General features: G+C 55.1%; 2 protein-coding genes across 2 annotated transcripts in view; one reads left to right on the top strand and one right to left on the bottom strand.

The window, feature by feature from the left end:
• Positions 1-708: 708 nt before the first annotated feature.
• On the top strand, positions 709-22,237 carry WIPI1 (WD repeat domain, phosphoinositide interacting 1). Its single transcript, XM_035342151.1, has 13 exons — positions 709-775; positions 2,075-2,157; positions 3,633-3,802; positions 7,513-7,609; positions 11,513-11,610; positions 12,601-12,693; positions 13,042-13,112; positions 14,009-14,116; positions 14,814-14,978; positions 15,170-15,277; positions 16,510-16,631; positions 17,352-17,452; positions 21,701-22,237. The coding sequence occupies exons 3-13, from the start codon at positions 3,716-3,718 to the stop codon at positions 21,746-21,748; spliced, it is 1,098 nt and encodes a 365-aa protein (XP_035198042.1). The 5' UTR covers positions 709-775; positions 2,075-2,157; positions 3,633-3,715; the 3' UTR covers positions 21,749-22,237.
• The window catches only part of ARSG (arylsulfatase G), a 47,388-nt gene continuing 41,972 nt past the window's right edge, over positions 17,712-23,127 (bottom strand). The window contains exon 17 of the mRNA XM_035342150.1: positions 17,712-19,151. Within this exon, the coding sequence (XP_035198041.1) occupies positions 19,007-19,151 (145 nt within the window). The 3' untranslated portion in view covers positions 17,712-19,006. The remainder of the gene's footprint in view (positions 19,152-23,127) is intronic.

The raw sequence follows: 23,127 nt of genomic DNA, 5'->3' as shown, positions 1-23,127 counted from the left end.
CCTAACCGAACCAAACCCAACCTGACCTGACCTAACCAAACCCAACCCAACCCAACCTGCCCTCACCCAGCTGGACCCAACCCAACCTAACCCAACTGAACCTGATCCAGCTGAACCTAACCCAACCCAACCAGACCTAACCAACCTGACCTAACCAAACCAACCAAATCTGTCCTAATCTGACCCAAACGAACTTAACCCGACCCGACCTGACCCGACCCGACCTGCCCTGACCCAACTGGACCCAACCCAACCAAACCTGGCTGAACCCAACTGGACCCAACCCAAACGAACCCAACCTGACTTAACCCAACTCAACCTAACCTAGTTCAACTAACCCAACCCGACCTTCCCCTCCCCTCCCCTCCCCTGCCCTCCCCTCCTTTCCCTTCCCCTCCCCTCTCTCCTCACAACCCCCCCGCTCTGCCCCCCCCCCCCCCGCTCCGGCCCCGCCCGCCGCACCCACAACACCACCACGTGGCCACGCGCGTCCCTTCCCCACCTCCAACCAATCGCAGCCCTCCCTACCGAGCCGGCGGGCGGGACCTCCTCACCCTTCCACCTTCCGTAGGCCGAACCGCAAGCCCATCACCGGGCGGGGCGGGCCTTACGAGGAGCCGCCGACCAATGGGAAGCGGCGGCGGCGCCGCCAGCACGGCGGTGCGGGGCCGGGGCCGGGGCCGGGAGCGGGCCGCGGGCGCTGCATGGCGGCGCAGGGGCTGGGGCAGGGCGGGCCCGCGGCGCTCAGCTGCTGCTCCTACAACCAGGACCGCACGTAAGCGGCGGGAAGGGGGCCGGGGCGATACCTCGGGGGGGGGGGGGCTCGGGGCCGCCACAGGAGGGGCAGGGGTCCTGTGAGGGGGGCCGAGCCCGTGAGGGAGCCTGTGAGGGGGCCCGGGCCCGTGAGGGGGGCCGGGGAGGTCCTGTCACGCCCTACGGGTACCTGAGGGAACTGTGGGGAGCTGGGGGCGCCTCTTGTCACGGGTGACGGGTGGTAGGGCCAGGGGGATGGCCTCAGGTTGTGCCAGGGGAGGGTCAGGTTGGAATAAGGAGACATTTCTTGTCAGAAAGAGCGGTCGGGTGGTGAGAGGGGGTGTGCAGGGAGGTGGCGGGGTCACCCTCACTGGGGGTGCTTGGGGACGTGGTGGTAGAGCAATGCTGATCCTGGAGGGCTCTTCCAACCCTCGTGGTTCTGTGACACCGTGCCCAGGCCTGCAGCCCCCAGCACAAGGAGGACGTGGGGCTGTTGGAGTGGGTCCAAACGGGGCCACAAAGATGATCAAGGGGCTGGAGCGCCTCTGCTAGGAAGAGAGGCTGAGAGCTGGGGATGCTCAACCCCAGAAGAGAAGGGTCTGGGGGAACTCCCTGCAGCCTTTCAGTGCTTGAGGAGGGCTTATGAAGAACAGGGAGAGTGACTCTTGGCTCAGTCAGATATTGACAGGACAAGGGGGAATGATTTTAAACTAAAAGAGGGGAGATTTAGATTGGAGGTTAGGAGGAAATTCTTCACTCAGGGTTTTGAGGCCCTGGCACAGGCTGCCCAGAGAAGCTGTGGATGCCCCAGCCCTGGTGGTGTTCAAGGCCAGGCTGGAAGGGGCACTGAGCAACTTGATCTGGTGGGTGGTATCCCTGCCTATGGCAGGGGGTTGGAACTGGGTGATCCTGGGTGAACCAGAGCCATTCTACGATTGTGTATCCAGAGGCAGCCCAGCCTGCAGCCCCCAGAAGTCACCGTAGACAGCTCAGCTCCTGCCACTCGACATGGCCTGCTTCCTGCCTCTGCAATGTGAGGGATTCCCCAAAGGCCCTCCCTGCAGAGGTCTGTCCAGCCATCTGGATGCCCCCCAGGATCAGACAGCAGGGAGTGTTCTGCTGGCCCACAGGGATGCTCACTTTCTGCAGGCTGCAGCAGCCAGAAAGCACAATGCTCAGGTTTCCCACCTTACATGCTTGAGGTTGAAGCTGGAGTTGTGCCTTGACAGATCGCCGGGTCAGGAACTGCCCCATCCCCTTATCTGCAGGGACTCAGGCCATAACCTTGCCATCACTTCTCATCCCTGTCTCATCTTCGCAGCTCTCTGGCAATCGGAACCGCAACTGGATACAAGCTTTTCTCCTTAAGTTCTGTGGAGCAACTGGACCAGGTCCACGAAAGCAGTAAGTCTCCTCTCTCTGAGCGGTGGCTGACAGCTTTAGCTACGTTACTGAAATTCTCCCTGCTTTGAGTGATTCTGCGTATGGCTGCTGCAGAGATGGCATCTGTCGCCGCTGTTCCCTTATCAGGAGAGGAGCAGCTCTGTTTATTGCCCTGTGCATAGCAGCCTTTAGAGCGAGCTGCAGCCTCAGAGAAGCTTGTGAGCCACCCGCAGTACTTTCACAGCACTGGAGGAGTCCCACAAGTTTAGAATCCAGCTTCTTTCCCACTCCTTTGTCAGTCTGACAGCAGCAGCTTGTCCTGCAAGCCAGCGTTCAGAGCTACATGTTTCAGACATCTGGGAAGCTGCAGGCCACCAGTGCTGGTTCTGTGATACTTACCTTGAGGTGGTTTTACTGGGCTTCCAGTGTAAGAAGGTCACTCACAGCAGGCGTAACAGCCAAATACAAGTACAGCCTCACGGAGCACATACTCTGTGGTCTGGTTCAGGCCATCACCAGAATTATTTCAGCTGAGATGCACCAAACAAGATACAACTCACCCCCAGGAGATGCCTCTCTCTCTGCCGGCTGTAGTGGGAGCTTCTGCAGCCAGGCATAGCTGTGGCACAGTTCAGGCTCCTTCTTTACCTTACAGGGTAAATGAGCTGCCATGTGGCAGTAAGCCACAGCCATCTTTAAAAGTTGTTTAGGAGTTGGGATTCCCCTCAGAGGCAGATCCAGAGACAAAAGAGAAACAGATCCCTGCTGGTGTTGCGCTCAAGGTAACGAACGGGCTGAGATGCAGGCAGCCCTACACCGTGGTTTTAGAGCAATCCTTGTACCTCCAGTGCAGGGCAGCCCAAGCACAGGGTATGGTTCAGGACTAATTAGGAGGTAGAGTCCCTGATGACTTAGGTACAAGTCCAGCAGGGCCGTTGTAACGGTGCCTTTTCAGTGTAAGAGGAGTTATCCCAAGCAGTCCCTGCGAGACATCCCACACCACCGTTCACCACAGCCATGCCAGAGCTCTGCAGAGAGCATGACCCTAGTGAGGAGGAAGGATTAAATGTATCAGCTTTCCCCTGCCTTAAGGAGGCTGGGAGAAATCAGACACCATGCAGAATGGCCAGCAAGTTCCTCACAGCTTGTTCCTTACCTCAATAAGCCCTGGCTTGTTTGCTGCCTCCAGGAAGGTCCCTGACCAAGCTGACTCTCATTTCCTTTGGTAAAGCTGAGGGCTTCCTTTTTATATCCCGTTCCCAAGGATTGACAGCAGCTGGAGGGGCACAACAGCATTCTGCATCCAGGGAGGTTTCCTTAACCCCTTCCTCCTTTGATGCTTTGTGCCGTTTATGAGAAGTTTTTAACGAGAGCAGATGTTGAGCTTCTTAGCACTGAGCCTTCCAACCCTATTCCCTCCTGAGTCTCATTTGTCACAGCAAACCGACCAACCATAAACCAAGCTAAAGACTGCCTCGCTTTTCTTCTGTGCCCAGATGAAATCCCAGATGTTTACATCGTGGAGCGTCTGTTCTCCAGCAGCCTTGTGGTCGTGGTCAGTCATGCCAAGCCACAGCAAATGAATGTCTACCACTTCAAGAAAGGGACGGAGATCTGCAACTACAGCTATTCCAGTAACATACTGTCCATCCGGCTGAACCGGCAGGTAAGAGGCTGGGGAACTGGGCTGCCCAGAGCTCTCCCAGTTTGGCTCTCTGCTGGTGCTGACCGTGCACAGAGCAGAGGCCAGCTGGGCCCCTGCTGCCTGGAGGGCAGCCGCAACCCGGCTCGGTTTGCACTCTGAACAGGGCTTTGAGGGGTAGGTAGGTACACGTTCTCCTCTGCCAGCTCCACCTCAGGCCCTGTAACCTCTGAGAGAGGAGGAGGAGGACTGTGGATGTCATCTGCCGTAACTGCTTGAGTAAAATAATGCTGGGTCCTTGTTTTCTTTGCAGTTACACAAAGGTTTTTTGTTGTTTATCTCCTTCCCTACTCAGCATGCAGTTCTGCCCAAAAAACACCTTTTCATCTTCCCCTCTCCCTTGGATTCCACTTCCTGACTTCAGGACCACCTCTGCCATCGTTGTTGCAAATGAGACTGTCGGAACTGGTAACAGAATCCAGGAGTATCTCGAACTCCATTGATGAGGCAAAAGGCTGCTCAAGTACTGCTAGCTGCCGGGTTTTGTTTTTAAAGGTATAGGAAACATTCTGGCCGCTGGGAAGAAGGCTTTTAGATTGTTGTTCTCTGAACTGACACAGCCTCACACAGCCCTGAGCCCTATTTGTAGGATTTAAAGTCTTTTTTTTTTTTTTTTCCATAATTATTTTCAAAGGATATGCCATAAGAAGCTGAGGACATTTTACAATGAAGAAATGAGCAGTCTGTGTAATTGTATATAATCAGCCTCTCCTCAGTTAGCAACAGTGGGTCCTGCAGTAAAGCTCTCCCGTAAGGAAACTCTGGGTTGAGTTTCCAGTAAAGCTGTGTTTGACGAGAAGTTCCTGTACTACAATTAAATCTGTCCTAAATTGATTTTTTTCACTTAAACGTACAATGGAGCTGGCAGAACGAGGGCTTCCGCTGAATTGCAGATAGATGCATATGTATAAAAATAAGCTGGGAGGTTCTGCTTAGCAGTTCTAGGAGATCCGGGAGGAAAAGAAGTCCAGGATTTTTCCCATGTGCTGTTCCAGTGACTGCCTGATGATGATGTGTAGGCAGCCACGCTCCTTGGCTGCGTTAGGAGCTTGGGTTCAAATCCCAGGCTGAGCTCATCCACCAGCCACAGCACAAACAAACCTGGAGATCTGAAGATACTACGGACAGTTGGGCAGGCAGAAGATGCATCACTGGACTTTGATGAGCTAGAAGCCAAGGGCACTGTCCCCAGAGGAGGGGTATTTCTACCTGTGCACTAGAGTTCGGGGTGTAAGCAGTACCTTCTTCGTGGTGAAGGCACCTGCTCTCCGGCCTGGGCAGGGCTGTGATCACACACATCGTGATACCTGGGTTCAGGTACAGAGAAATAACTCTGTTTTGTGCAACTATACAATTTTCAATCTACATTCAAGATTTAAGCTGGTGGCAGTTGGGTTCTGCTCGTGCTGTCCTGTTTGAACACCTTCCTGGGGTTCAGAATGAAAGCCTTACTCTTCTCAAAGTCCATACGAGGCTGAGTCCCATGTAAACCATTAACGCAGGAAGACAGTAACAAAGCAGGAACAGATCTCAAACAAATGGTAAATGTTTTGATTTGGCCTCCACATGGAAAATCCTTGTTGTGCAAGCAAAATAGGCCCTCGGTTGTTGCTGATCCATGGGAATTCTTTGTTCCAGGCTCCGCTGTAACTCGAGTTTGCATTAAACTAGATCACGATTTATCTCAAAGGGGGCAATAAGGCTGTGCTGTGGGACTGCTGAGAAGCTGTCCTGTAACCTCCCTGGATTTTCAGTTACTGTACTGAAACCCTCCTGAATTCTTTGGAGAGGTTTGATATTTTTTCTGGCTGTGTCCATGCCCAGCATGTTGAAGTCCTCAGCATACAGCTCAGCCACTAACCTGAGCCATGTCAAGCTGGAGCACTACAGAGAAATGCAGGAAGCAGTGCCTTGAACACTGTGTAGCAATCACAGCACCAAGCACCTTCTCTGAGGCTCTGTCCATGTGCACAGTGAGGATAAAAACGTTTCCTCACCTCAACAGGTCTTACACTGATGCCAGCCCGGGCTGCAGGGCCGCACAGAGGGCAGGAGGCAGAGAACCAGCCCCCTCTGCTCCCAGTGAGCTTGTCCAGGCCTCTTTTGCCTCTTCACCTCCCACCCCCATCACTCAGCTCATCCTTTTCCTGGGTTTTGTCCCTGTTGGTGCCAGCATCCCGTGCTGCAGCTCTGGCTGCTGCTTTGCTGTCATCTAAAGCCTCCCTTCACCTGTGCAGCACTAGCAGCACGCCTCGCAGTTCTGGGAAAGCACACGGAGGCTGTGCCGAAATCAGCTGTATAAATATCACCCTGACGGCCTCTGCTAGCAAGCTGATGGCTGTTACTGGAGAAAAGGCAAAGGCTTCCTGGAAATGCAAAACGGCTCTGACACAGCCCCAGATGCTGTGGTTAGCAGGAATAGAAGTGGGAAAGAGTTTGATCTGAGACGAATGGTGGAGGAAGGCAAAGATTTTCTAATGTGGGTGTTTTCAAGTCAGTAACTAAACTCCACATTTAGATACTAAATAAGTGGCCTCATTTCTAAAGAGGTGGAGGCTTCCTGTACATGGATTTGGATGCTTCCATCTTCAGGAGCCCAGGCGGAGTCTGGCCTTACATTTTTATTGGGATGTTTTCAGGGCTTCTGGACACTTGGCACTAATACAGGTGGAGCTGTGCGCTCCCTGGGGTTAGAAAGCACAACCCCTCAGCCAGACCCAGAGCCTGGTCCCAAAAAAGCCTCTGCAAAATGCTTCCGTAACACGTAGAGGTCTGGACCACGCTGAGACACAGACCTGAGTGATCACAGAAATGGTGGCCTAACGCTAAGGTTGCAACATTAGGCTTCCTTTTGCCTTTCTACCTTCCCTGCCCATCGTTTGGCAGCTCCTCGCTTAGCAGCTGCCTCTTGCCTGAGTGGGTGGGTGTTCCTGATGAGTTCATTCCACAGAAGAGGTGCAAGCACATTAACTTAGAAATACCCTGCCCGCCTGCCAAGATGGTGTAAAGACTAGATGTGAAGCGCTAACCTCTGTGACTGTCCCTGAACAAACTCTTCCCACCCGGTTTTACACAATTCTGCACAATTCTGGGCACACAGAGCACAATCCTGCCTGCTGAGGTCGACACGTTAGGTTTAGCAGAACTGGGAGGCCACCGCTTGGGTGCTTGCTCCCAAATTGGGAAGGAGTCAGGGCAAGGGGCAGGCAAGTCCATCTGTAGGCCTACTAACAAGCAGGAGTGGCAGCCTCTCTGCCTGTGGCCTATATGACCAAAAAGTAATTTGCTATGAAAAAAAATCAAAGAAAAGTTGGGGTAGAAATAGATGGTAACCAGTATCCATGGCTAGGGTGCAACCCAGGTGTGTCGTCGTGTTCTGGGGCCTGGAGATGTGGAAGATCAGCTCTTAAGAGTAACAGAAATGGTCACGTTTTATCTGCTTTCTGATGCAGAAGCAGATGCAGGCAACTCTCAGAAGCAGAGCCATACAAAATCAAAGGCTGTCCAGTGAGAGGGGATGTAGAAGCAGAGATCACATTTCTGTTGATTGCACTGAAATCCCTGCGGAGCTTTTCTGACAGCACAGATGAGGGTGTGTGAGCTGCGGGAGCGGCAGGTAGAGGCACTGTGTCTGTGCTGGTGAGGTTCTGTTCACGTCCCTTGTGTCCTTGCAGAGGCTGATTGTTTGTCTGGAGGAGTCAATTTACATCCACAACATTAAGGACATGAAGCTTTTGAAGACTATTCTGGATACGCCTCCCAATGCAACAGGTAAGCGCGGCAGAACCGTGTGAAAGGGAGAGGTGAGCTCTGCAGGAGCTTTGTTCAGCCCCGGTATTGATGTCAGAATTGAAACCAGCCTGCAGTCTGTGCACTCGTAGCACAGCTAATTCAGCACTGAGGAGCCAGCAATGTGTGGAGGCAGTCAGCTGGGCTCGTGAGAGAGGAAACCCTGCTCTGCCCTGAGCAAATGCTTTGGAGGAGAGCAGAAACGGTCAGCAGGGTTCAAGCAAGGTTCGGTCTCACCCCATCCTCTCGCAGGATGAGCACGCAGCTTCGCGGAGCGTGCCTTTGTTCCCTGTACAAGAGTGAAGCCGTAGGGCAGGCCAGGACTGCAAGCTTCCCTCCATGCATAGGATGACTTCAGATCCCCCTCTGGGGCTCGCTGCCCTTCCTTCAGTGTGCCCCGTGTCAGAGCCCCACAGCGCTTTGAAGGAGCCGCGCCGTGTCTCCGAGCAAGCCAGGGAGTTCCCAGCAGCCTGGGCCGCCACCTGATATTCCTCCAAACACACGGGAAACCCAAGGGGCAGGGCAGGGCAGGGCAGGTGGCTGCAGAACAGATCCTCCCTGTGCAGCGTGGGGTGAATCCGGCTTTCCTGCTGATGGGAGAGGAGCTATTTTTAGCGGTGAGCAGGGAAACTTGGCTGCGTGCCGGCGGCGCTGCCGCGTGTGCTGTGATCTCCCCGTCACAGGCTGCGGCATCGTCTCAGGGGCGGCTGCCTGTGAAGTTATCGATGCGCTCACACCTGGCTGCTTCTGGGCTTTCAAGGGATGCTGTTCCAGCTTCTCCCCTGACCTACTTCAGGTCTTAAGAGATGGCCTCTTCCTATGGATTAAACATCCTCAATGCTGCAAATATAATTACACTTTAAAACCTTCCCGAGAAAGCCCCGCCGTGGCAGGAAGGACAGGGATACCCAGGCCTGGAGCTGTTCACAGGCGGGCTGAACGGTCGGGTCACGGTTTAAGAGCAGAAGCAATCAGCAATTCCTGGGACAGGACAGGGCTGTCGTGGATCACAGGACTTCATACGAGCTTAATTTCCTAAAACCCTTTTACCGCAGCAGCTGTCACTGAACGAGCTGAGTGACAAGTGCTGTGCCACGTGTGCTCCCTTTGTCCCCGAACATCTGCGTTGCTCCCAAGCCTGACCCCATGCACAGTGTGGCCAGGAGGCCAAGGCGGCCCAGCCTTATCTCTCCTTTGCCAAGCCCTTTCCGAGCAGGGATCCGGGGATTTTCTGCCCGCCCATGGGGCAGTCGCTGTGAGATTTGCATCCGTTGCTTCTCAGAACCCAGCTCCCAACCCTTCGCTGTCCTTCAGCCGCTTGGCAGCGTGGGGCCAGGCCTGGGGAGCCCGCAGCACGCAGGGGCAGCCAGCGCTGCTGTCTCACAGCTACGGGGGAAGTGCGGTGACCTCCGGCTCCCTCGCACGCACACGCTGTGAGAGGCGATGCTTCCTGCGGTGGTGATGTGCACGGACTTTCCAGGATGACTGCACACGCTCCGGGTTGTCCCCTCGGTAAAGTCTGGCCAGCCTCCTCCACGCAGGAGAGAGAGGTGGGCGAGTCTGGTGTTTTTCATGTGTGCTCAAAGGAGTGAATCTCTCTCCTGAGAGGAAACCACGCTGCTTAGTCGTGAGCTTCCAGTTCCAGGCGAGAAGCACCCGAGTGTGTTTGAGCCGCGCCGCAGCCCGTGGGAGTGAAACAAAGTCCCCGGGGCAACGCAGCGCCCTGGGAGCGGGGCTGGCTGCCCGCCACCGTGAGCACATCGGCGTGGGAGCCTTTGCCATGCAGGAGGGCTCCTGTCCCCAGCGAGTCCTGGCCTGATCCACTCCAGGGAGGGCAGGAGAGCCCAAGGGAGCGCCGTGGCTGCGAGGTGACTCATGGCAGAGGCAGGATTTGTGCTGAGGTCATCGAGCTCGTCTTGACGTGTGTGCCATGAGAGCTGAGAGCTGCAGCTTAGGGAACCACCTCATGTGGATCCCCTCACCCCTCAGATCCCACTGGAGCTGCTGGCTGGGGAGCCAGGCCAGGCTTCTCCAGTGCAGCAGCTTTTCTCCACGCTGCTCGAGGAAGCCACCTGTGAAGCAGCACTCCCAGGGGTGCTGTGCTGAGCAGCGCCAGGCTGTGCCCCCTTCCTGAGCCGCCTGCTGTATGCGCCGACCCTCACCGGGGCTGTCAGGTGCCGAGAGCAGAAGAGCATCTTCAAAGGCCGCCTGTGTCCCGTGTGATTCCTGTTCTCTGTGCGTCCCCGAGGTCAGCTCAGTACACTCCATCTGTGTTTTCCCCTGGCCTGGTTTCCCGTTTGCCTCTTCCAGACAGGCGCGGAGCAGAGGGAGAGGGTGACTCACGCCGGCCGGCTCTGAGCTCGCTTTGTTCAGCTGGAGCCTTCCCTCGATCCTCCACTTAGAGAAAGGGCTGCAACGATCCCCGGGGCTGCTGGGCTGGGGGAAGACCCTCCTCAGATGACCCCTGTGCTCTTCACAAGCAGACTCTGGGCTGTCCTTGTTACCTGCCACCCTTCCCTCTTTGGGTGCCATCCACCTGCCTTTTAACTGCCTGCACTTTGCTGCCGCAGCTCCCCTTCTCCAGCGCTCGCGGTCCCTGGCATGATGTAAATGCTTTTGATTGATAGGGAGTGGACCTCTGGGGCCCCGGCTGATCCCGCAGCTCCTGGCTCCGCCGCTGCGGTCTCTTTGTTTTGTTAGAAACAATGACCTAAAACAAAAGCTTCAGCTGATTCTTCCCTGCTGCTGGGCTGGGGCCAGGGCAGCGTCCTGACACGACGTGTTGCACGGCGTGTGTGCGCCTGGCTGTGCGCATCCCCGTGTGCGTCCTGTGCGGGGAGCGAGGCGCGGAGCCTGGCGGGATCCCCGACAGCCTTTAACCCCGCAGCTTCCTCCGCACGTGGGGCTACGTGGGATCCCAGGCGGGAGCCAGGAAGCTTGGGGTCGCGCTGAACCCCTGAGTGGGTTCTGTGAAGGCTGGGAGCACGCTGCCGCGCTGCAGGAAGCAAGTGAGACCCGTTGCTGTGTGTGACAGGATCCGCCGGGACGGGTCCTCAGCCGGCAGCAGAAAGCAGAGGCAGGAAGGGATGCTCTTCCCTAGGTCACTTGGGGGGCAGGCGGATGGAGAGGCCCACGCACACATCCATCCATCCACGCCTCTCGTCTCCTGTAATTCCTGCTGTCTTGGAAGGGGAAGTTTGGGAGACTTCTGCTCGTGTTGGCATACAAGCAGATGGTCGTTACAGTGTAGAATTCCCTCCATGGTAACAATTCTGCTGGGTTCAAGTTCCTTGTCTGCCAGAACCTCCCCGCACAACCGTGACATTTGCTGTGTCTTTCTCTGCTTCTTTTTTCATCTGGGAGAAGGAAGTGGCACTGCCCAGCCCCACGGCCGCTGCACAGGCATCCTTCTGGGGCTGTGTGCAGGCTGCACGGCTCAACCGAGCCTCCAGCTGCGCGCTTGCACCCTGCTCACACCCCCAGTTGTCCAGGTGAGCATGGACAGGAGTCCTGCTGGCCCTGAGCCCACGATGTCCCTTATGTTTCCTGCACCTACTCCTGCCTTAACCAAGGAGATGATGAAGGGGGAGAAGCCAAGAGCCTGCTGTTGAGCAGGACCTGGGCTTTTTCCGAGCAGGATTTGGAATGATTGGCAAATGATTTGGCAGGATTTGGCCATGGCAGGGAGAAGGGAGCCGTACTGTCCCACACCAGCAGGTGTCCCCATGGCTGAGGCATCGCCAGCATGCAGCCGGCCCGCGCCTGGTACTGGACACTGGCCCAAAACGAGACAGCGCTTGAACCCCCGTGGTGTCCGTGGCCACGTCTCTGTTTTCGGTCCTCCACCAGCAAACAGCCTCAGCTGCACCCCTCTCGCCCCGCCAGGTCTGTGTGCTCTCTCGATCAACCACGCCAACTCCTACTTGGCTTATCCCGGCAGTGCGACCAGCGGGGAGATCGCGCTTTACGACGGAAATACTTTGGTAAGTGCAGAGCTCGCCCGTCTGGATACCGGCAGGGCCTGAAAACAAACAGCACCACAGCAAAGGCAACGGGGCCTTTGGGGAGGATGAATAAATGCACTCTGCCGAGCTAGACTGCAAGGAACTCCCGAGGCAGGCACGTTCCACATCCCCCTTGCTTGGACACCACGCAAAGCAGGCAGCCTCTGAGGTCAGCACATCCATCTCCCAGCTCTGGATGGGGAGGTAAATGTGCCCCATGCCTCTGCAGCTGGAGGGCAGCTGCCAGGCTGACACGGACAAGGGTTCATGTGAGCTTTGGCAGCGTGCACAGAGGTGCACAGACTGGGGTGGCTCACGGAGGTCGGAGCTGCTGTGGGTGGAGGACCTGGGGAGCTGCTTTGCCCTGCCACAGGCTGGAAAGGATGCTGAACCCAAAGTCATGGGGAGGGCAAGGTGCCCGCAGCCCCTCAGGAAATCTCTCCCTGGCTAAGTGATGATTATCTGCGGTTTATGCCAGGGCTTTGCATTACATAAGGCTGCCGCTCTGTACGTGCAGCAGGAGCTGAGGATCTGCAGCAGGGGAGGAGCAGAGCTCGCAGGGAGGGCGTGCTGATGCTGCGAGAGGTACTAGCGAGGGCCTGGGCTCCCCGCAGGCATCAGAGCGGTGTCACTGCGGCAGTGTGTGCTGTGCAGAGAGTGAAGTGCACAAAGACCTGCCAGCCTTCAGCAAGGGCGCAGCCACGAGCCTGCAGCCTGCTCGGGAGGGGTGAGAGCTGAGCACTCGTGCACCTGAAAGGAGCTCTCTGTAATCACAGCGCCTGCAGTGCGTGGGGAGGGAGCTCAAGATAAGAAATGCTGAGGCTGCTGAAGGGATACCAGAACCGTGATACGGTCCCGTGAATACACACGGGCGGTCCTGGACAGGGTGCCCAGCGGGGAACGCCCTGCCCTTACGCAGGCCGAGGAGCAGCGTGTCTCTTTGCACTCACATTACCTTCTGTCCTACAGAAAACAGCCTGCACAATTCCTGCCCATGACGGCCCTCTGGCTGCCCTGACCTTCAACTCCACCGGCTCGAAGCTGGCAAGCGCTTCCGAAAAAGTGAGTGAGTGAGTGAGTGAGTGAGTGAGTGAGTGAGTGAGTGAGTGAGTGAGTGAATGCTGCTGCATGAACCTCGTCGCCACAGCCAGCACGCAGCTGGCAGAGGGCTCGCAGCCAGCCCTAGCACTTCAGCTGCCAGCTGCAGGGAGAGTGGGGCCTCCGGGCAGCCCCTTCCCAAACACAGCTCACAGAGGAGGGGCAGTAAAGGGATTCCCACTTGTAAGAGGCCATCGTGTGGTGCTCATGTTGACCCTGGCAAACTGGGCCTTGGCATGTACCGAGTTTCCTGGGTGTGTCACAGAAGGGGCTCGCGCTCTCGTGTGATCTTTCCACTTGCATTTTTTGCAGGGCACAGTCATCCGTGTGTTTTCCATTCCCGGTGGGCAAAAGCTCTATGAATTCCGGCGAGGGATGAAAAGGTCAGTTCATTCTTCTGTCGGTGACAAGCTAACAGAGGGCTCCCGGAGCAGAAATGTAAACACGGGCAGGGCAACGTCAGATCCTGGCAGCTCTGGCATCTTTTGCAGAAAGAAAACAAGAGCGGGCGTATCAGATAGAAATGTCATTGTGCCAGACAGCCACGCTGCGCCCAACTGCCGCTGGCAAGTTCAGTGATTCAATTCAGTGTGCCACAGAACGGGACAATTGCAGAGAACAGAGGTAGATTCAGTCCATTGACTCCGTCCTTTTGTTGTTCCTTACTTGAAATAATGAAGTCTCCAGAGTTATCATCCTGGCTCTGGTCTTCTCAAAGGAGGTGTTCTGAAGCTAAAAGTCATTTGCGCAGAGCCCAAGTCTTGATGGCAGCCATGGGCTGTTCCTGCCCTCCTGTAGTCCCTGTCAGATGCTTCAGGAGATCCTTTCCTGATCTTCCTCTCTCCCCCATCCCTGACCTGACTGTGATTTTACGCACAGACTGACATGACCGAGATACCCTGGCCCTGCTGCGCCTGCACAGAAGAGATGCCGCCTGCACCTGGCCGTGCAGCACCTTGGATGTCCTCCCTGGCCTTTGCAGTCCCAAAAGCTTCAGCTGCTGCGGCGAGGCGGCACAGCTGTTTGCTCGACAGACGGCTGTGTGAGCAAGGACGCTTCCACCTCTCTGGCTGGCTGTCGCTAACTAAGGGTTATCCCCAGCTCTGAGTGAAGGGATCAGGGAAATGTCAGTCAGCTCCCAGCCTCAGCAGCAGCCAGGCAGGGGGCTTCTCTCTCTGTATGGGTCTCCTTCCTCCCTGTCCTCTTCTCTGAGCAAAACACAGCAGGTCCTATTCGGTAATGTGCCAAGAGGTGACCAGTCCTGTCTCCTTGGCCCTAGGTACGTGAACATCAGCTCCCTGGTATTCAGCATGGATTCCCAGTTCCTGTGTGCTTCGAGTAACACGGAGACGGTGCACATCTTTAAACTGGAGCATCTCACGGACAGGTGAGGGGGATAACCTGGGCTCACATGCCTGCCCCAGGGCTGTCTGTGCTTCAGGCACCTTTATGCAGCTGGCCACCATTTCCTCGCCACAGATTCTCCACCAGCTGCAAACTCTCTTTGTGTCCTGATGGACTCCTTGGAAAGCTGCACACCATGTCCCTGCCGTGAGCTCCCCAAGGCCTGGTCTGCCACTGTCCCCTGCCTCCTTGCCCTGTACCCAGCCAGCCTTCCCCTGGCAGCAAGGTGCTGCTCGTGCTGGAGCTGCCGGAAGGGTCCCACTATAAGCATGAGAGCCCCTGGCCAGCCAGCCCATGTGGCTCACCCATGGGGAGGGATTCTGTTGCTGCAGGAGAGGAGGGGGATTTTTGTACCAGATCATTCTGTGAATCTGCTACTGTGAGAGTCTGCCTAGCACGGCAGGGGGTTGGTCTGCAGGCTTCTAATGCTGCGGTAGGCACCAGGAACAGAAAGTGCAGCACAAGGATCAGCTCCGTCTTGTTTTTCTCGGTGCAAACACATCAGCCGTTCTGGGTAGACAGAGAAGGGCATCTGCAAGGGTGCCCAGGGGCACAGGGAGCACAGCTGCTCCAAAGAAAGCCTTCCATGTAACTGAGATCATGATCATTTTCATTGTTCCTAATCTGTTTTGGCACGGATGGCTGTGGTAGCCCTACTGATGCTGCTTTGTGACCCTCAGCCGGCCAGAAGAGCCTCCAACCTGGAGCGGGTACATGGGAAAGATGTTCCAGGCTGCTACCAACTACCTCCCTGCCCAAGTATCAGGCATGATAAACCAGGACCGAGCTTTCGCCACTGTACGCCTGAACACCTCCGGGCAGAGGAACGTCTGTGCCCTCTCCACGTACGTATTGCCATCTGCGTCCCCTCCGCCGCGCCAGCCTTTGAGCCGACGCAGCTATCTGTGCGGAACACCGCCGCTGCGGCCCGTTATCTGGCACCCGTGCCTGCTGCAGAGCACACAGCGTGTGTGTGTGCTGCTTCTGCGTGCGCGTGCAGCTGCCGCGTTTGGGCTCACGATGCTTTTCGCATTAGGATTCAGAAGCTGCCTCGACTGCTGGTGACCACGTCAGATGGACATCTCTACATCTACAACCTGGACCCGCAAGATGGAGGAGAGTGCGTCTTAATTAAGAAACACAGGTACTGTACCTCCAGTGGGCTGGTGTTCCCTACACGATTGATGCAGAGGCTGAGTTTTAAAAATTAAGGAAGGGAATTTCACCTGAAAGCACAAAACGGAGCTGTAGGAGCAAGAACTTTAGAACTGGCTTGTGATTTTGGTTGCCTGATCTGACAGACGTCAGAGAGGACGTGGAGCAGGCAGGGACTTGGGGCATCTTGCAGAAGAAACCAGAGACATCCCAAATCCCTCGGTGGCTGTGGGACATCTCAGCCTAGATGGCAGGGCTGGGCAGGCCGTGCCTTAGGAGATGCCTCCAGCAGCACTGACCACCGGGGGGGCAGGAGAGCAGGCCACCTTCTCCAGGTGTGAGTGGGTGCTGGAGAGCCGATTTTGGGGGTGTGATGGCATGGAGCGGCACTGGGAGCTTCCGTCAACAAAAACTCACACACACGCATGCCTGCAGGCTCGCGGTGCCAAAGCAGAGCCTTCCGTGCTGCCGTTCAGTTGGTGTGCCAATAAAATTAAGCACATAACCCCACATCTGGGCTACTTGGCTCCAGATGTGAAGCCTTTGGGGTGGGGTGCGATGTAACATGTTCTCTCAGCCGGGACGTGGCTGCCGGCCAGGAAAATGCCAGCAGATTTTTTTTAAAAGCCGCAAAACAAAAGCACTTGAAAGCTGCGCTGTCCAGCGTGCTCCGGCCGCCGGCCTCCTGCCTCCGTCAGACCCCGCTGCCGCCCCCGTGCTCCCGTTGTGAAGCAGCCGTCCGGAGCTGGCAGGCCAGCGTCGTATGTGGGTTCCTCTTTTAGCATCAGAGGACTGAAAAGGGCCCTTGGGTCATGAGTTACATTACATCATACTATATCTCTGCTCAAACTCCGTCCTAAACTAGCCAGCGCTGCTTTTCTCATCTAGTCCACTCCTGCTGGAAGCCCTTCGGAGCCCCCTCCATGATTAGAAACACTGTTTGCCTTTGTAACCTAAAGCTTTTGTGGTCAGTCTGTTCCCTTCTGTTCTCATGCCAGCATTGTCCTCCAGCCGAAGTAGTGCTTTCCCTATCTTCTGCTCCCCCCCTGCTTTATTTCTAGAGCTCAATGATCTCCTCTGCGGCGCTGTAAGGGCTGCAGGCAGAGCCTGGCCGCACTGGTACAAGCGGTCGAGGTGCTTCAAGGAGACGTGCCCAGTGCTGGGGGAGGAATGGACGGAATCAGAACTAACTCTTCTCCCCTCTTGCCCCTGTACAATCAGTCTGCTTGGCTCAGGAAAAACGGAGGAGAACAAAGAAAACGACCTTCAGCCTCCGGTACCTCAATCTTACGCAGCGACGGTAGCCAGACAAAGCACAGTGCCTTCAACTTCAACCATGCCAGGTGAGCATCGCGTCTGCCCTTCCTCGGGGCAAGGGAGCAGGAAAGCCCCTGGAGCAAAGTGGCAACTTTCCAATTCCAAGGGTTCGTTGTAGCAAAACACCCCGTGACAGTGGTGACCTCTGGAGCTCACCCAGTTCCTCCCCCGGGATGGCTCAGGCGTTCTCTGCTTGGCTTGCTGGGCCCCTTGTGCAGTGCTGCTCGCAAACAGGCCCCTGGCCGAGCAGAAACCACATCCGAGCCTTGGAGCTTGTCTGACAGCAGCCTGCCAGCTGCCAGACGGGTTTCCAGAAGCTGGAACCATGGCTGTGGGAGTCAGATCTCACTATTTTTTTGGGTCAAGCTCACTCCAGATTCTCCTGAACCTGTTACAGTTCACAGAAACAAAGCTAGCCCTGAATCGTTGCAGGAGAGGACTGGGTGACTCTCATTATATTCCGTAGGGTTAAGGCGTGCAGACAGATGGGGATCCCACTTTGGAATTGGGGCTTACATTTAGGGTGGGAGGAAGCCACTGCTGCCACAGAAGCTAGCCATGTAGTCCGTTCCCTAATGGGTAGTGCTGACAGAGGTACCTTTCTCTACAGGCGTCCCTCAGTGCTCTGCCAAATGCCACAGAAACCAGCTCTGGGTTAGCTCAGTGATAAAACAGCTCCACAGCTGTTTGTTTCCAGCCTCTGTGCACCCATTTATCAGCGATGCTCTGCGTTTTCACTTTGGCAGGTTATTCGGAGGACGGTGGCGCCCTGCGAGGAGAGGTCATCCCAGAGCATGAGTTTGCAACTGGACCAGTGTGTCTCGACGACGAGAATGAGTTTCCTCCTGTGAGCATTCGGGACCCCTAAAAGAGCAATTCAGCCCTCATGCTAAGAAGAAAGTGTTAACCTCTTACAGAAGAGCTACTGTTGCCCTGACCTTGGCCCAGTTCACCCTGAAGCCTAAAATAACTAATTAAGGTATAGGGACAGTGCCAGGAAAGTTACACCCCCTAAATGGCAGCTAGGGATGGGGCAAAGATGATCAGCATGGTAATTAGAGAGGGAACCGAACAAAGCAGAATGAAGTGCAGATCCAGAGCCGACCTTTGTGCCTTGCTCAGATTTCTAGTATTAACAGGAGTAGTTTTAATTTGAACGATACCATCATTTAGAAATAAAAATGTAGTATTCCCTGGTGCATTTCCAGTCAGTTGTATTAGTTACTGGGAAACAACTGGAACATACCTGAACCTCAGCAGTCTCACCATTTCTGAGCTAACTGAAAAGGAATCTCCTTTTCTGAACACAAAGCTCAACAGCATTAACAGAGTTTTAAACCGTTTTTTGATTTTTAAGTAGCACTTTCTCAGTTACCATTGGAAGAACATACTGGCTTTATAAAATCAAACTTCAGCCTGGCAGTGTCTCTCCTGCTTCTCTTCCTATTATGTAAGCATTTGTTGTGTTAAACATTTAACTGTTAACTGGACAGATGTTGCTTACGGTGCTGTAATCAGCAGTGTCTTCAGAACAGCAATGCATTAATACAGCAGAATATTGTAAAGGATTTCCAGTTGTAGACTTGGCAGAATTTTGAAACCATGACTCCATTTTCACATATCCTGCTGCTGGAGTTGTGCCTGAGGAAGGAGGAAGTAAAAACTTCATTGGGATCCCAGGATTTGTTCCATATGCTGGGGCTGACCTCTGTAAGGCACTTTCATATAACGGATGCAAAGTGTTCTTTATGTAAAAGATGATTAGCTCACGACTCCCTTTGAAACACTGCCTAAGAGCAACTCTTCATGTCACATAAACCTTAGACCGATTCTCTTTCCTTACCTGTAACACAGCCTGTTGCAAACCCAGAACAAGAGTTTTCTATTTCCCCTACTCCGTTCCCTAAGAAGGATATTTAAAATGTCTCCCCTTCGCTCCAAGTTGTTTGGCTGCAGAGAAGCTGCCAGCCCAGGCATCTGGAAGGAATGTTCCGAGGAGCAGCAGGGCCAGAGAGAAATCCTCTGCTTCCTTCTGATGAACCTGCTCTCGAACATGTGCTTTGGGGACACGCAAATGCCAGCGAGCAGGAACCACGCTGCTCCTGAATCAGCCTGCCTGCTGGGACTGCGCGGTGCAAAAACAGCCCCAAACCCCTGCTGTACAGCAGCAGGCGCTTTATTAAATGGACTTTGATCTGTCAAAATCCTGTGCTGTAATTAACCCGACAGAGCCACTTACATGTGTAACGGTAGGGAGGAGGTGGTGTGGGAGGGAAGGAGCTATCCACAACTACTCCCCGGTATGGTGGCTTGGCAGTTGGAGCTTCCAGCTAGTGTCTGCAGCTAGGACCTCCGGTTTTCCCCTCCGCTGCTGACGGTAATGTGTTTTGCATCTGGCCTACTAGCTGGCTCCTGCCGTGTTAGTGCTCACGGAGGCTGGGCCGGGATGTTTTGATGCTCTGAATTTCACTGAACTCCGCTGTTTTCTCAGTGCTGCGATGTTCGGTCTCGGTGACTCGTTCAGGAGGGGTTTCAGGGATCGGTCACTTCTGCGAGGAGAAGGAGGGAGAGAAAACCTGACCTTATCCAACAAAAATGTTTTGACAGCATTCTGTTTTGCAGAAACATGGGAAGGGTTCTGTTTGTTTTCCAGTGTGCAACAAAGACATTGAAAAACCTCAAAACTTGTGACAAAATGGAATATTCACCCGCAGCCCACGCCACGAGCATGGCTTTGAACTTAGACATACTTCTGGAGAAGCAGCGTGCTTGGACCCAGCAGTTCCTCTCCATTTTGAAACATTTTGCTCTCAAGTGCTGGTGAGCGAGGCTCCAGAGGTTCAGCTGTTGGTAACAAGGAAATGCAGCTTCAGTCTAACGCACGACCTGGTGTGATTGCAGAAAACGGGCTCTTCATTAACTGGAAGGAGGCACAGGTCAGAGAAGAGATGGGAAACACAAGGAGGGCTTACACAACCTGACCTCACCAAGAATTAATGTGGCCATTGATACTAATTATGGCAGCACTGCTGAAGAACCCTGTGGCAAGAGGTTAAGCAAGTTCAGTTACGTGTCTTGCTTGCACTGATGGGATGGATTAAGTGCTTTCAGGTCCGCTGGTGGCTCTGGAGTAGCTGTTGATCTGCAGGAGGTACACAGGCATCACTGAGATGGACAGCGGGCTAAAGCCTGAGGGGAGAAGGTGCTGTGCTTGGGACTGGGAGGAGGCTGCACTGCCCTCCATCTGCATGATCCTGCCTTCGTGGGAAGGGAAGAACGAGCCCAGCCCTGGCTGCACACGGCTGTGATGATCCCGGCTGTTTTCTCATCACCTGGCTAAGCAGTTGCCACTTCTCTCCAGGTTCATTGGTGTCGTTGACGTTTCCAGCGGTGCCAGGGGTGCAGGTGCTGCTCGGCCAGCTCAGCCTTTCAGGAGGCACCGTAGGGTAGGGCTGTGAGGCTCGGCAGAAGAAATCCTACAGGATTCAGCAAGGATGAAGAACACATACCAGGGCATCTCTTAGAACTGCTAGAACTCAGTAGGAAGGGGGATTTCTTGTGGCAGATTGTTCAGCACCTTTCCAGGCATACATGGTCAGTCCTGCATCTGGCTGCGCTCTGAAGCTTGTCAGCTTCAGGACCAGAGCTGATGTGAAGGCTTTATCAGGACAGGCATTTCGTTTCGTCAGGCTAGGTTGTTGACAGCAGTCAGCTCTTCAAAGACAGCATCCCCTCGCTGACGCTCAGTCTTTAAAAACATCCCTTTCACTCACAGCACGTTGATTGTTGGCTGCCTCCAAAACTTGGGCAGCCATCCTGTGCTGCCTGCGGGCAGCCCTGCCCAGCAGCGTGAGCCCTGCCGTGCCTCCAGCAACCCCTGCGGTGCCGCAGGGAGAAGGCTCCCCCGGAGCAGTGCCCAGCGTGGGGGCTGCAGACATCGCTGCGGGGCCGAGCCAGCGATCCTCACACGAGCAACCAAGCTGCAGGGGTTGCACGGGACCCGTGTTTGCCTCCTTGCTGTCGGACGCCTGGCGTCTCACTCGTTCTGTTGTGCCGATTGTGACCCTAAGGCTTCTCAGTGATGTTTCCTTTTTTAAGAGCTGGCTGTTAGCAGAAGGAGAGAGATGTAGCTGTGGAACTGTACTAATATTTCAAAGGGGGGTTGAGCAGGTCTGGCCAAACCTAAGTGGCCTCGTGTTCCTTACGCATCTCCTGCCCCTGTAGCTCAGACAGGCGTTTTGGGCAGCCGGGGCTTGCAGGATTAAGCCCAGTTTATCAATACGGCACCTGAGCTCCTCGGGCAATGTGCAGTCCAGCACCAAGGCCTTGTGCCTCAAAACCAGGCAGGTGACGGTCCTGCAGGCCGTGCAGGGGACGAGCAGGCACAGCCCCTCCAGCAGCTGGGTGTGGGAATGGCACCGGCACCGCTGGGGGCTTGCGGCCAGGCTGGCACCCACCCAGGCAGAGCCGTGCCCTGGGGTCTGCGGAGGCACCCACCCAGGGGGCTCTGCCCGAGCTTCATCCTGAAGCAGGTGTGGATCTTACCGAGGGCTCTGATCTCCTCTTGTGGTGTGTGTTTGGATGAAGTGTCTCGAGGTCTTTGCTGCTCCCCGTTTCCTCTCCGTGCTTTATCACTGAAAGCTGTTGCTGGTACTTAGGCCAGGCTTCCCCTCACCCCGCTCAGCCCAGATGTCGGTGTTTAACTGGGTTCCATCTGAGTCCCCAGGGAGACCCAGAGAGGTACGTCCAGCTCCTTTCCCCTCCTGCCATGGCAGGAGTTGAGCTCTGGGAGCGCTCGGTGGGGCAGATGAGGCTCACCCCGAGTAACCCAAGTCCTGCAAGCGTGGCTGCGCCCCGTGCCATGCCAGCTAGATGCAAGAGGCTCTTATCGCCAGGCCAGCTGGTTCCTGTTCCCAGGACTGTAAATCTGGGGAGGGGGGGAGTGAATAAATAAACCTCTCACAAATCTCCCTTTGAATGGAAAGTAAAACACTGCAGGACATCCCTCCCCCTTCTCCTCCCATGTGCGTAAACCCGACTTGAAACACACCCTGTTGCTGGGAAAAGTAAGGCCGTTCTGTTTTGATTTTGGTAGATAATCTTGTGCCGTGGAGGTCAGCCGGGCAGAGCGAAGAGGTCGTGATGAGACGCAAACATCCGCGCGTAGGACAGCTGCTGGGAAGTGCTTTGGAAAAGCCGGGGATTTCGAAGAAGAGCTTTGTGTGTCCTCAAGAAAAGGAAAAAAAAAATCCAAGGTGGGCCACTGCTTTTTACTACAGTACGTGCGAGCGCCCGCCTGGCCCGCCAGCCCCATCTTTCTAACCGGGGCTGGGCGGGTGTCAGTGTACTGTATGCACAGCGCTATATTTAACAGGTATCCTAGAACCACATTGTAAATGCTAATTTAATCAGATTTGTATGTAACCAGAATTTTATATATACCCATTTTTCCCTTTTCTAATTTATGCCGTTTTATGTGTATAAATGTACTTACAGCAAGATATATTAAACTTATGTCTTTGTACAGGATAGCCTATTTTACCCAGGCAAAGTATTTTTGCAGTGATATTAGAGAAGATTTGCAATTTGCTACGTTTCAAGACAGAAATAAAGTCACGGTCTGGCCCTGGCAGCTCGCTGCCCGTGCTCCTGCTGTTCTTTGTGGGGCCCTAAAGATGTCAGTCTTGATTAAGCTTCAGCGAGTGGGTTTGGGGCGCTGGCGGGAGGGAGGAGGCTCCGGCTGTGCCCGGCCCCAGCCTGGCCAAAGCCGCGCTGCCCTGCTGCTGGCGGCCGTGCCAGGACGGCGGGGCAGGAGGCTGCAGGCCAGAGCTAATTGCAGACGGCTGCGCAGCCCCTCTTGGGCAGCGCTGCCCGTAATTACAGCTCCTAGTTCCCTGTGGCTCGTGTAACACCTTGCTTAGATTGAGACAAGCCGCTTACGGCTTGTCCAAAGAAAGATCTTGGGTGCGTAAATTGGAGTCCAGAAGTATTTCAGAAAACCCTCGCTCGGCTGCTGGGAAATCCTGGTGGTTTCTGAGTTTCAGTTGCGCCTTCTGTGTTGCCTCCGCAACTCCCCAGGCCTGTGCCTGTGCCCACTCATGCCCCAAAAGAGCTGTTCCCACCCCACTGGGATCGGCAGGAGCCGTTTCTCTGCCTGGAGCCCTGCTCTGCTCGGAGCCCTTGGGGCAGGTTCTGCTCCGTGACCTCCCGAAGGAATGCAGTCACACCACTGGGCCTTCAGAGCAGAGCCACGGGGAGCGGTTACCCTGGTTCTGCATTTTTCCAACAGCCTGTTTCCAAAAAGCCTTTCAAAACCCCAGGACTTGGATACCTGTCCCAGAACAATCTCTGGGGCAATGCACAGCGGTGCAGGACACGCCAAGCACCCTTCCTAGCAGGATGTCAGGGGCGTGCAGGGCAGCTGTCACCGAGAGCACAGGACCTCTTCTACAGCTGGGTCTTTACCTCAACCCGTTAATAAATTACACATGGCGGCAGCCGGAGAGGCAGGTGCTCCATTTC

This window comes from Oxyura jamaicensis, chromosome 18, assembly GCF_011077185.1.
Source record: "Oxyura jamaicensis isolate SHBP4307 breed ruddy duck chromosome 18, BPBGC_Ojam_1.0, whole genome shotgun sequence".
Taxonomy (NCBI): Eukaryota; Metazoa; Chordata; class Aves; order Anseriformes; family Anatidae; genus Oxyura; species Oxyura jamaicensis.
The sequence above is the reverse complement of the archived record's forward strand: the minus strand, read 5'-3'. Positions and strand labels throughout refer to the sequence as shown.

Excerpts from the sequence above, each read along its gene's own strand:
- WIPI1 (XM_035342151.1), top strand. The coding sequence starts at position 3,716 with ATGAATGTCTACCACTTCAAGAAAGGGACGGAGATCTGCAACTACAGC. Across the intron at positions 12,694-13,041 it reads TGGCAAGCGCTTCCGAAAAA|GGCACAGTCATCCGTGTGTT; the intron begins GTGAGTGAGTGA and ends CATTTTTTGCAG. Across the intron at positions 16,632-17,351 it reads TTCAACTTCAACCATGCCAG|GTTATTCGGAGGACGGTGGC; the intron begins GTGAGCATCGCG and ends TCACTTTGGCAG.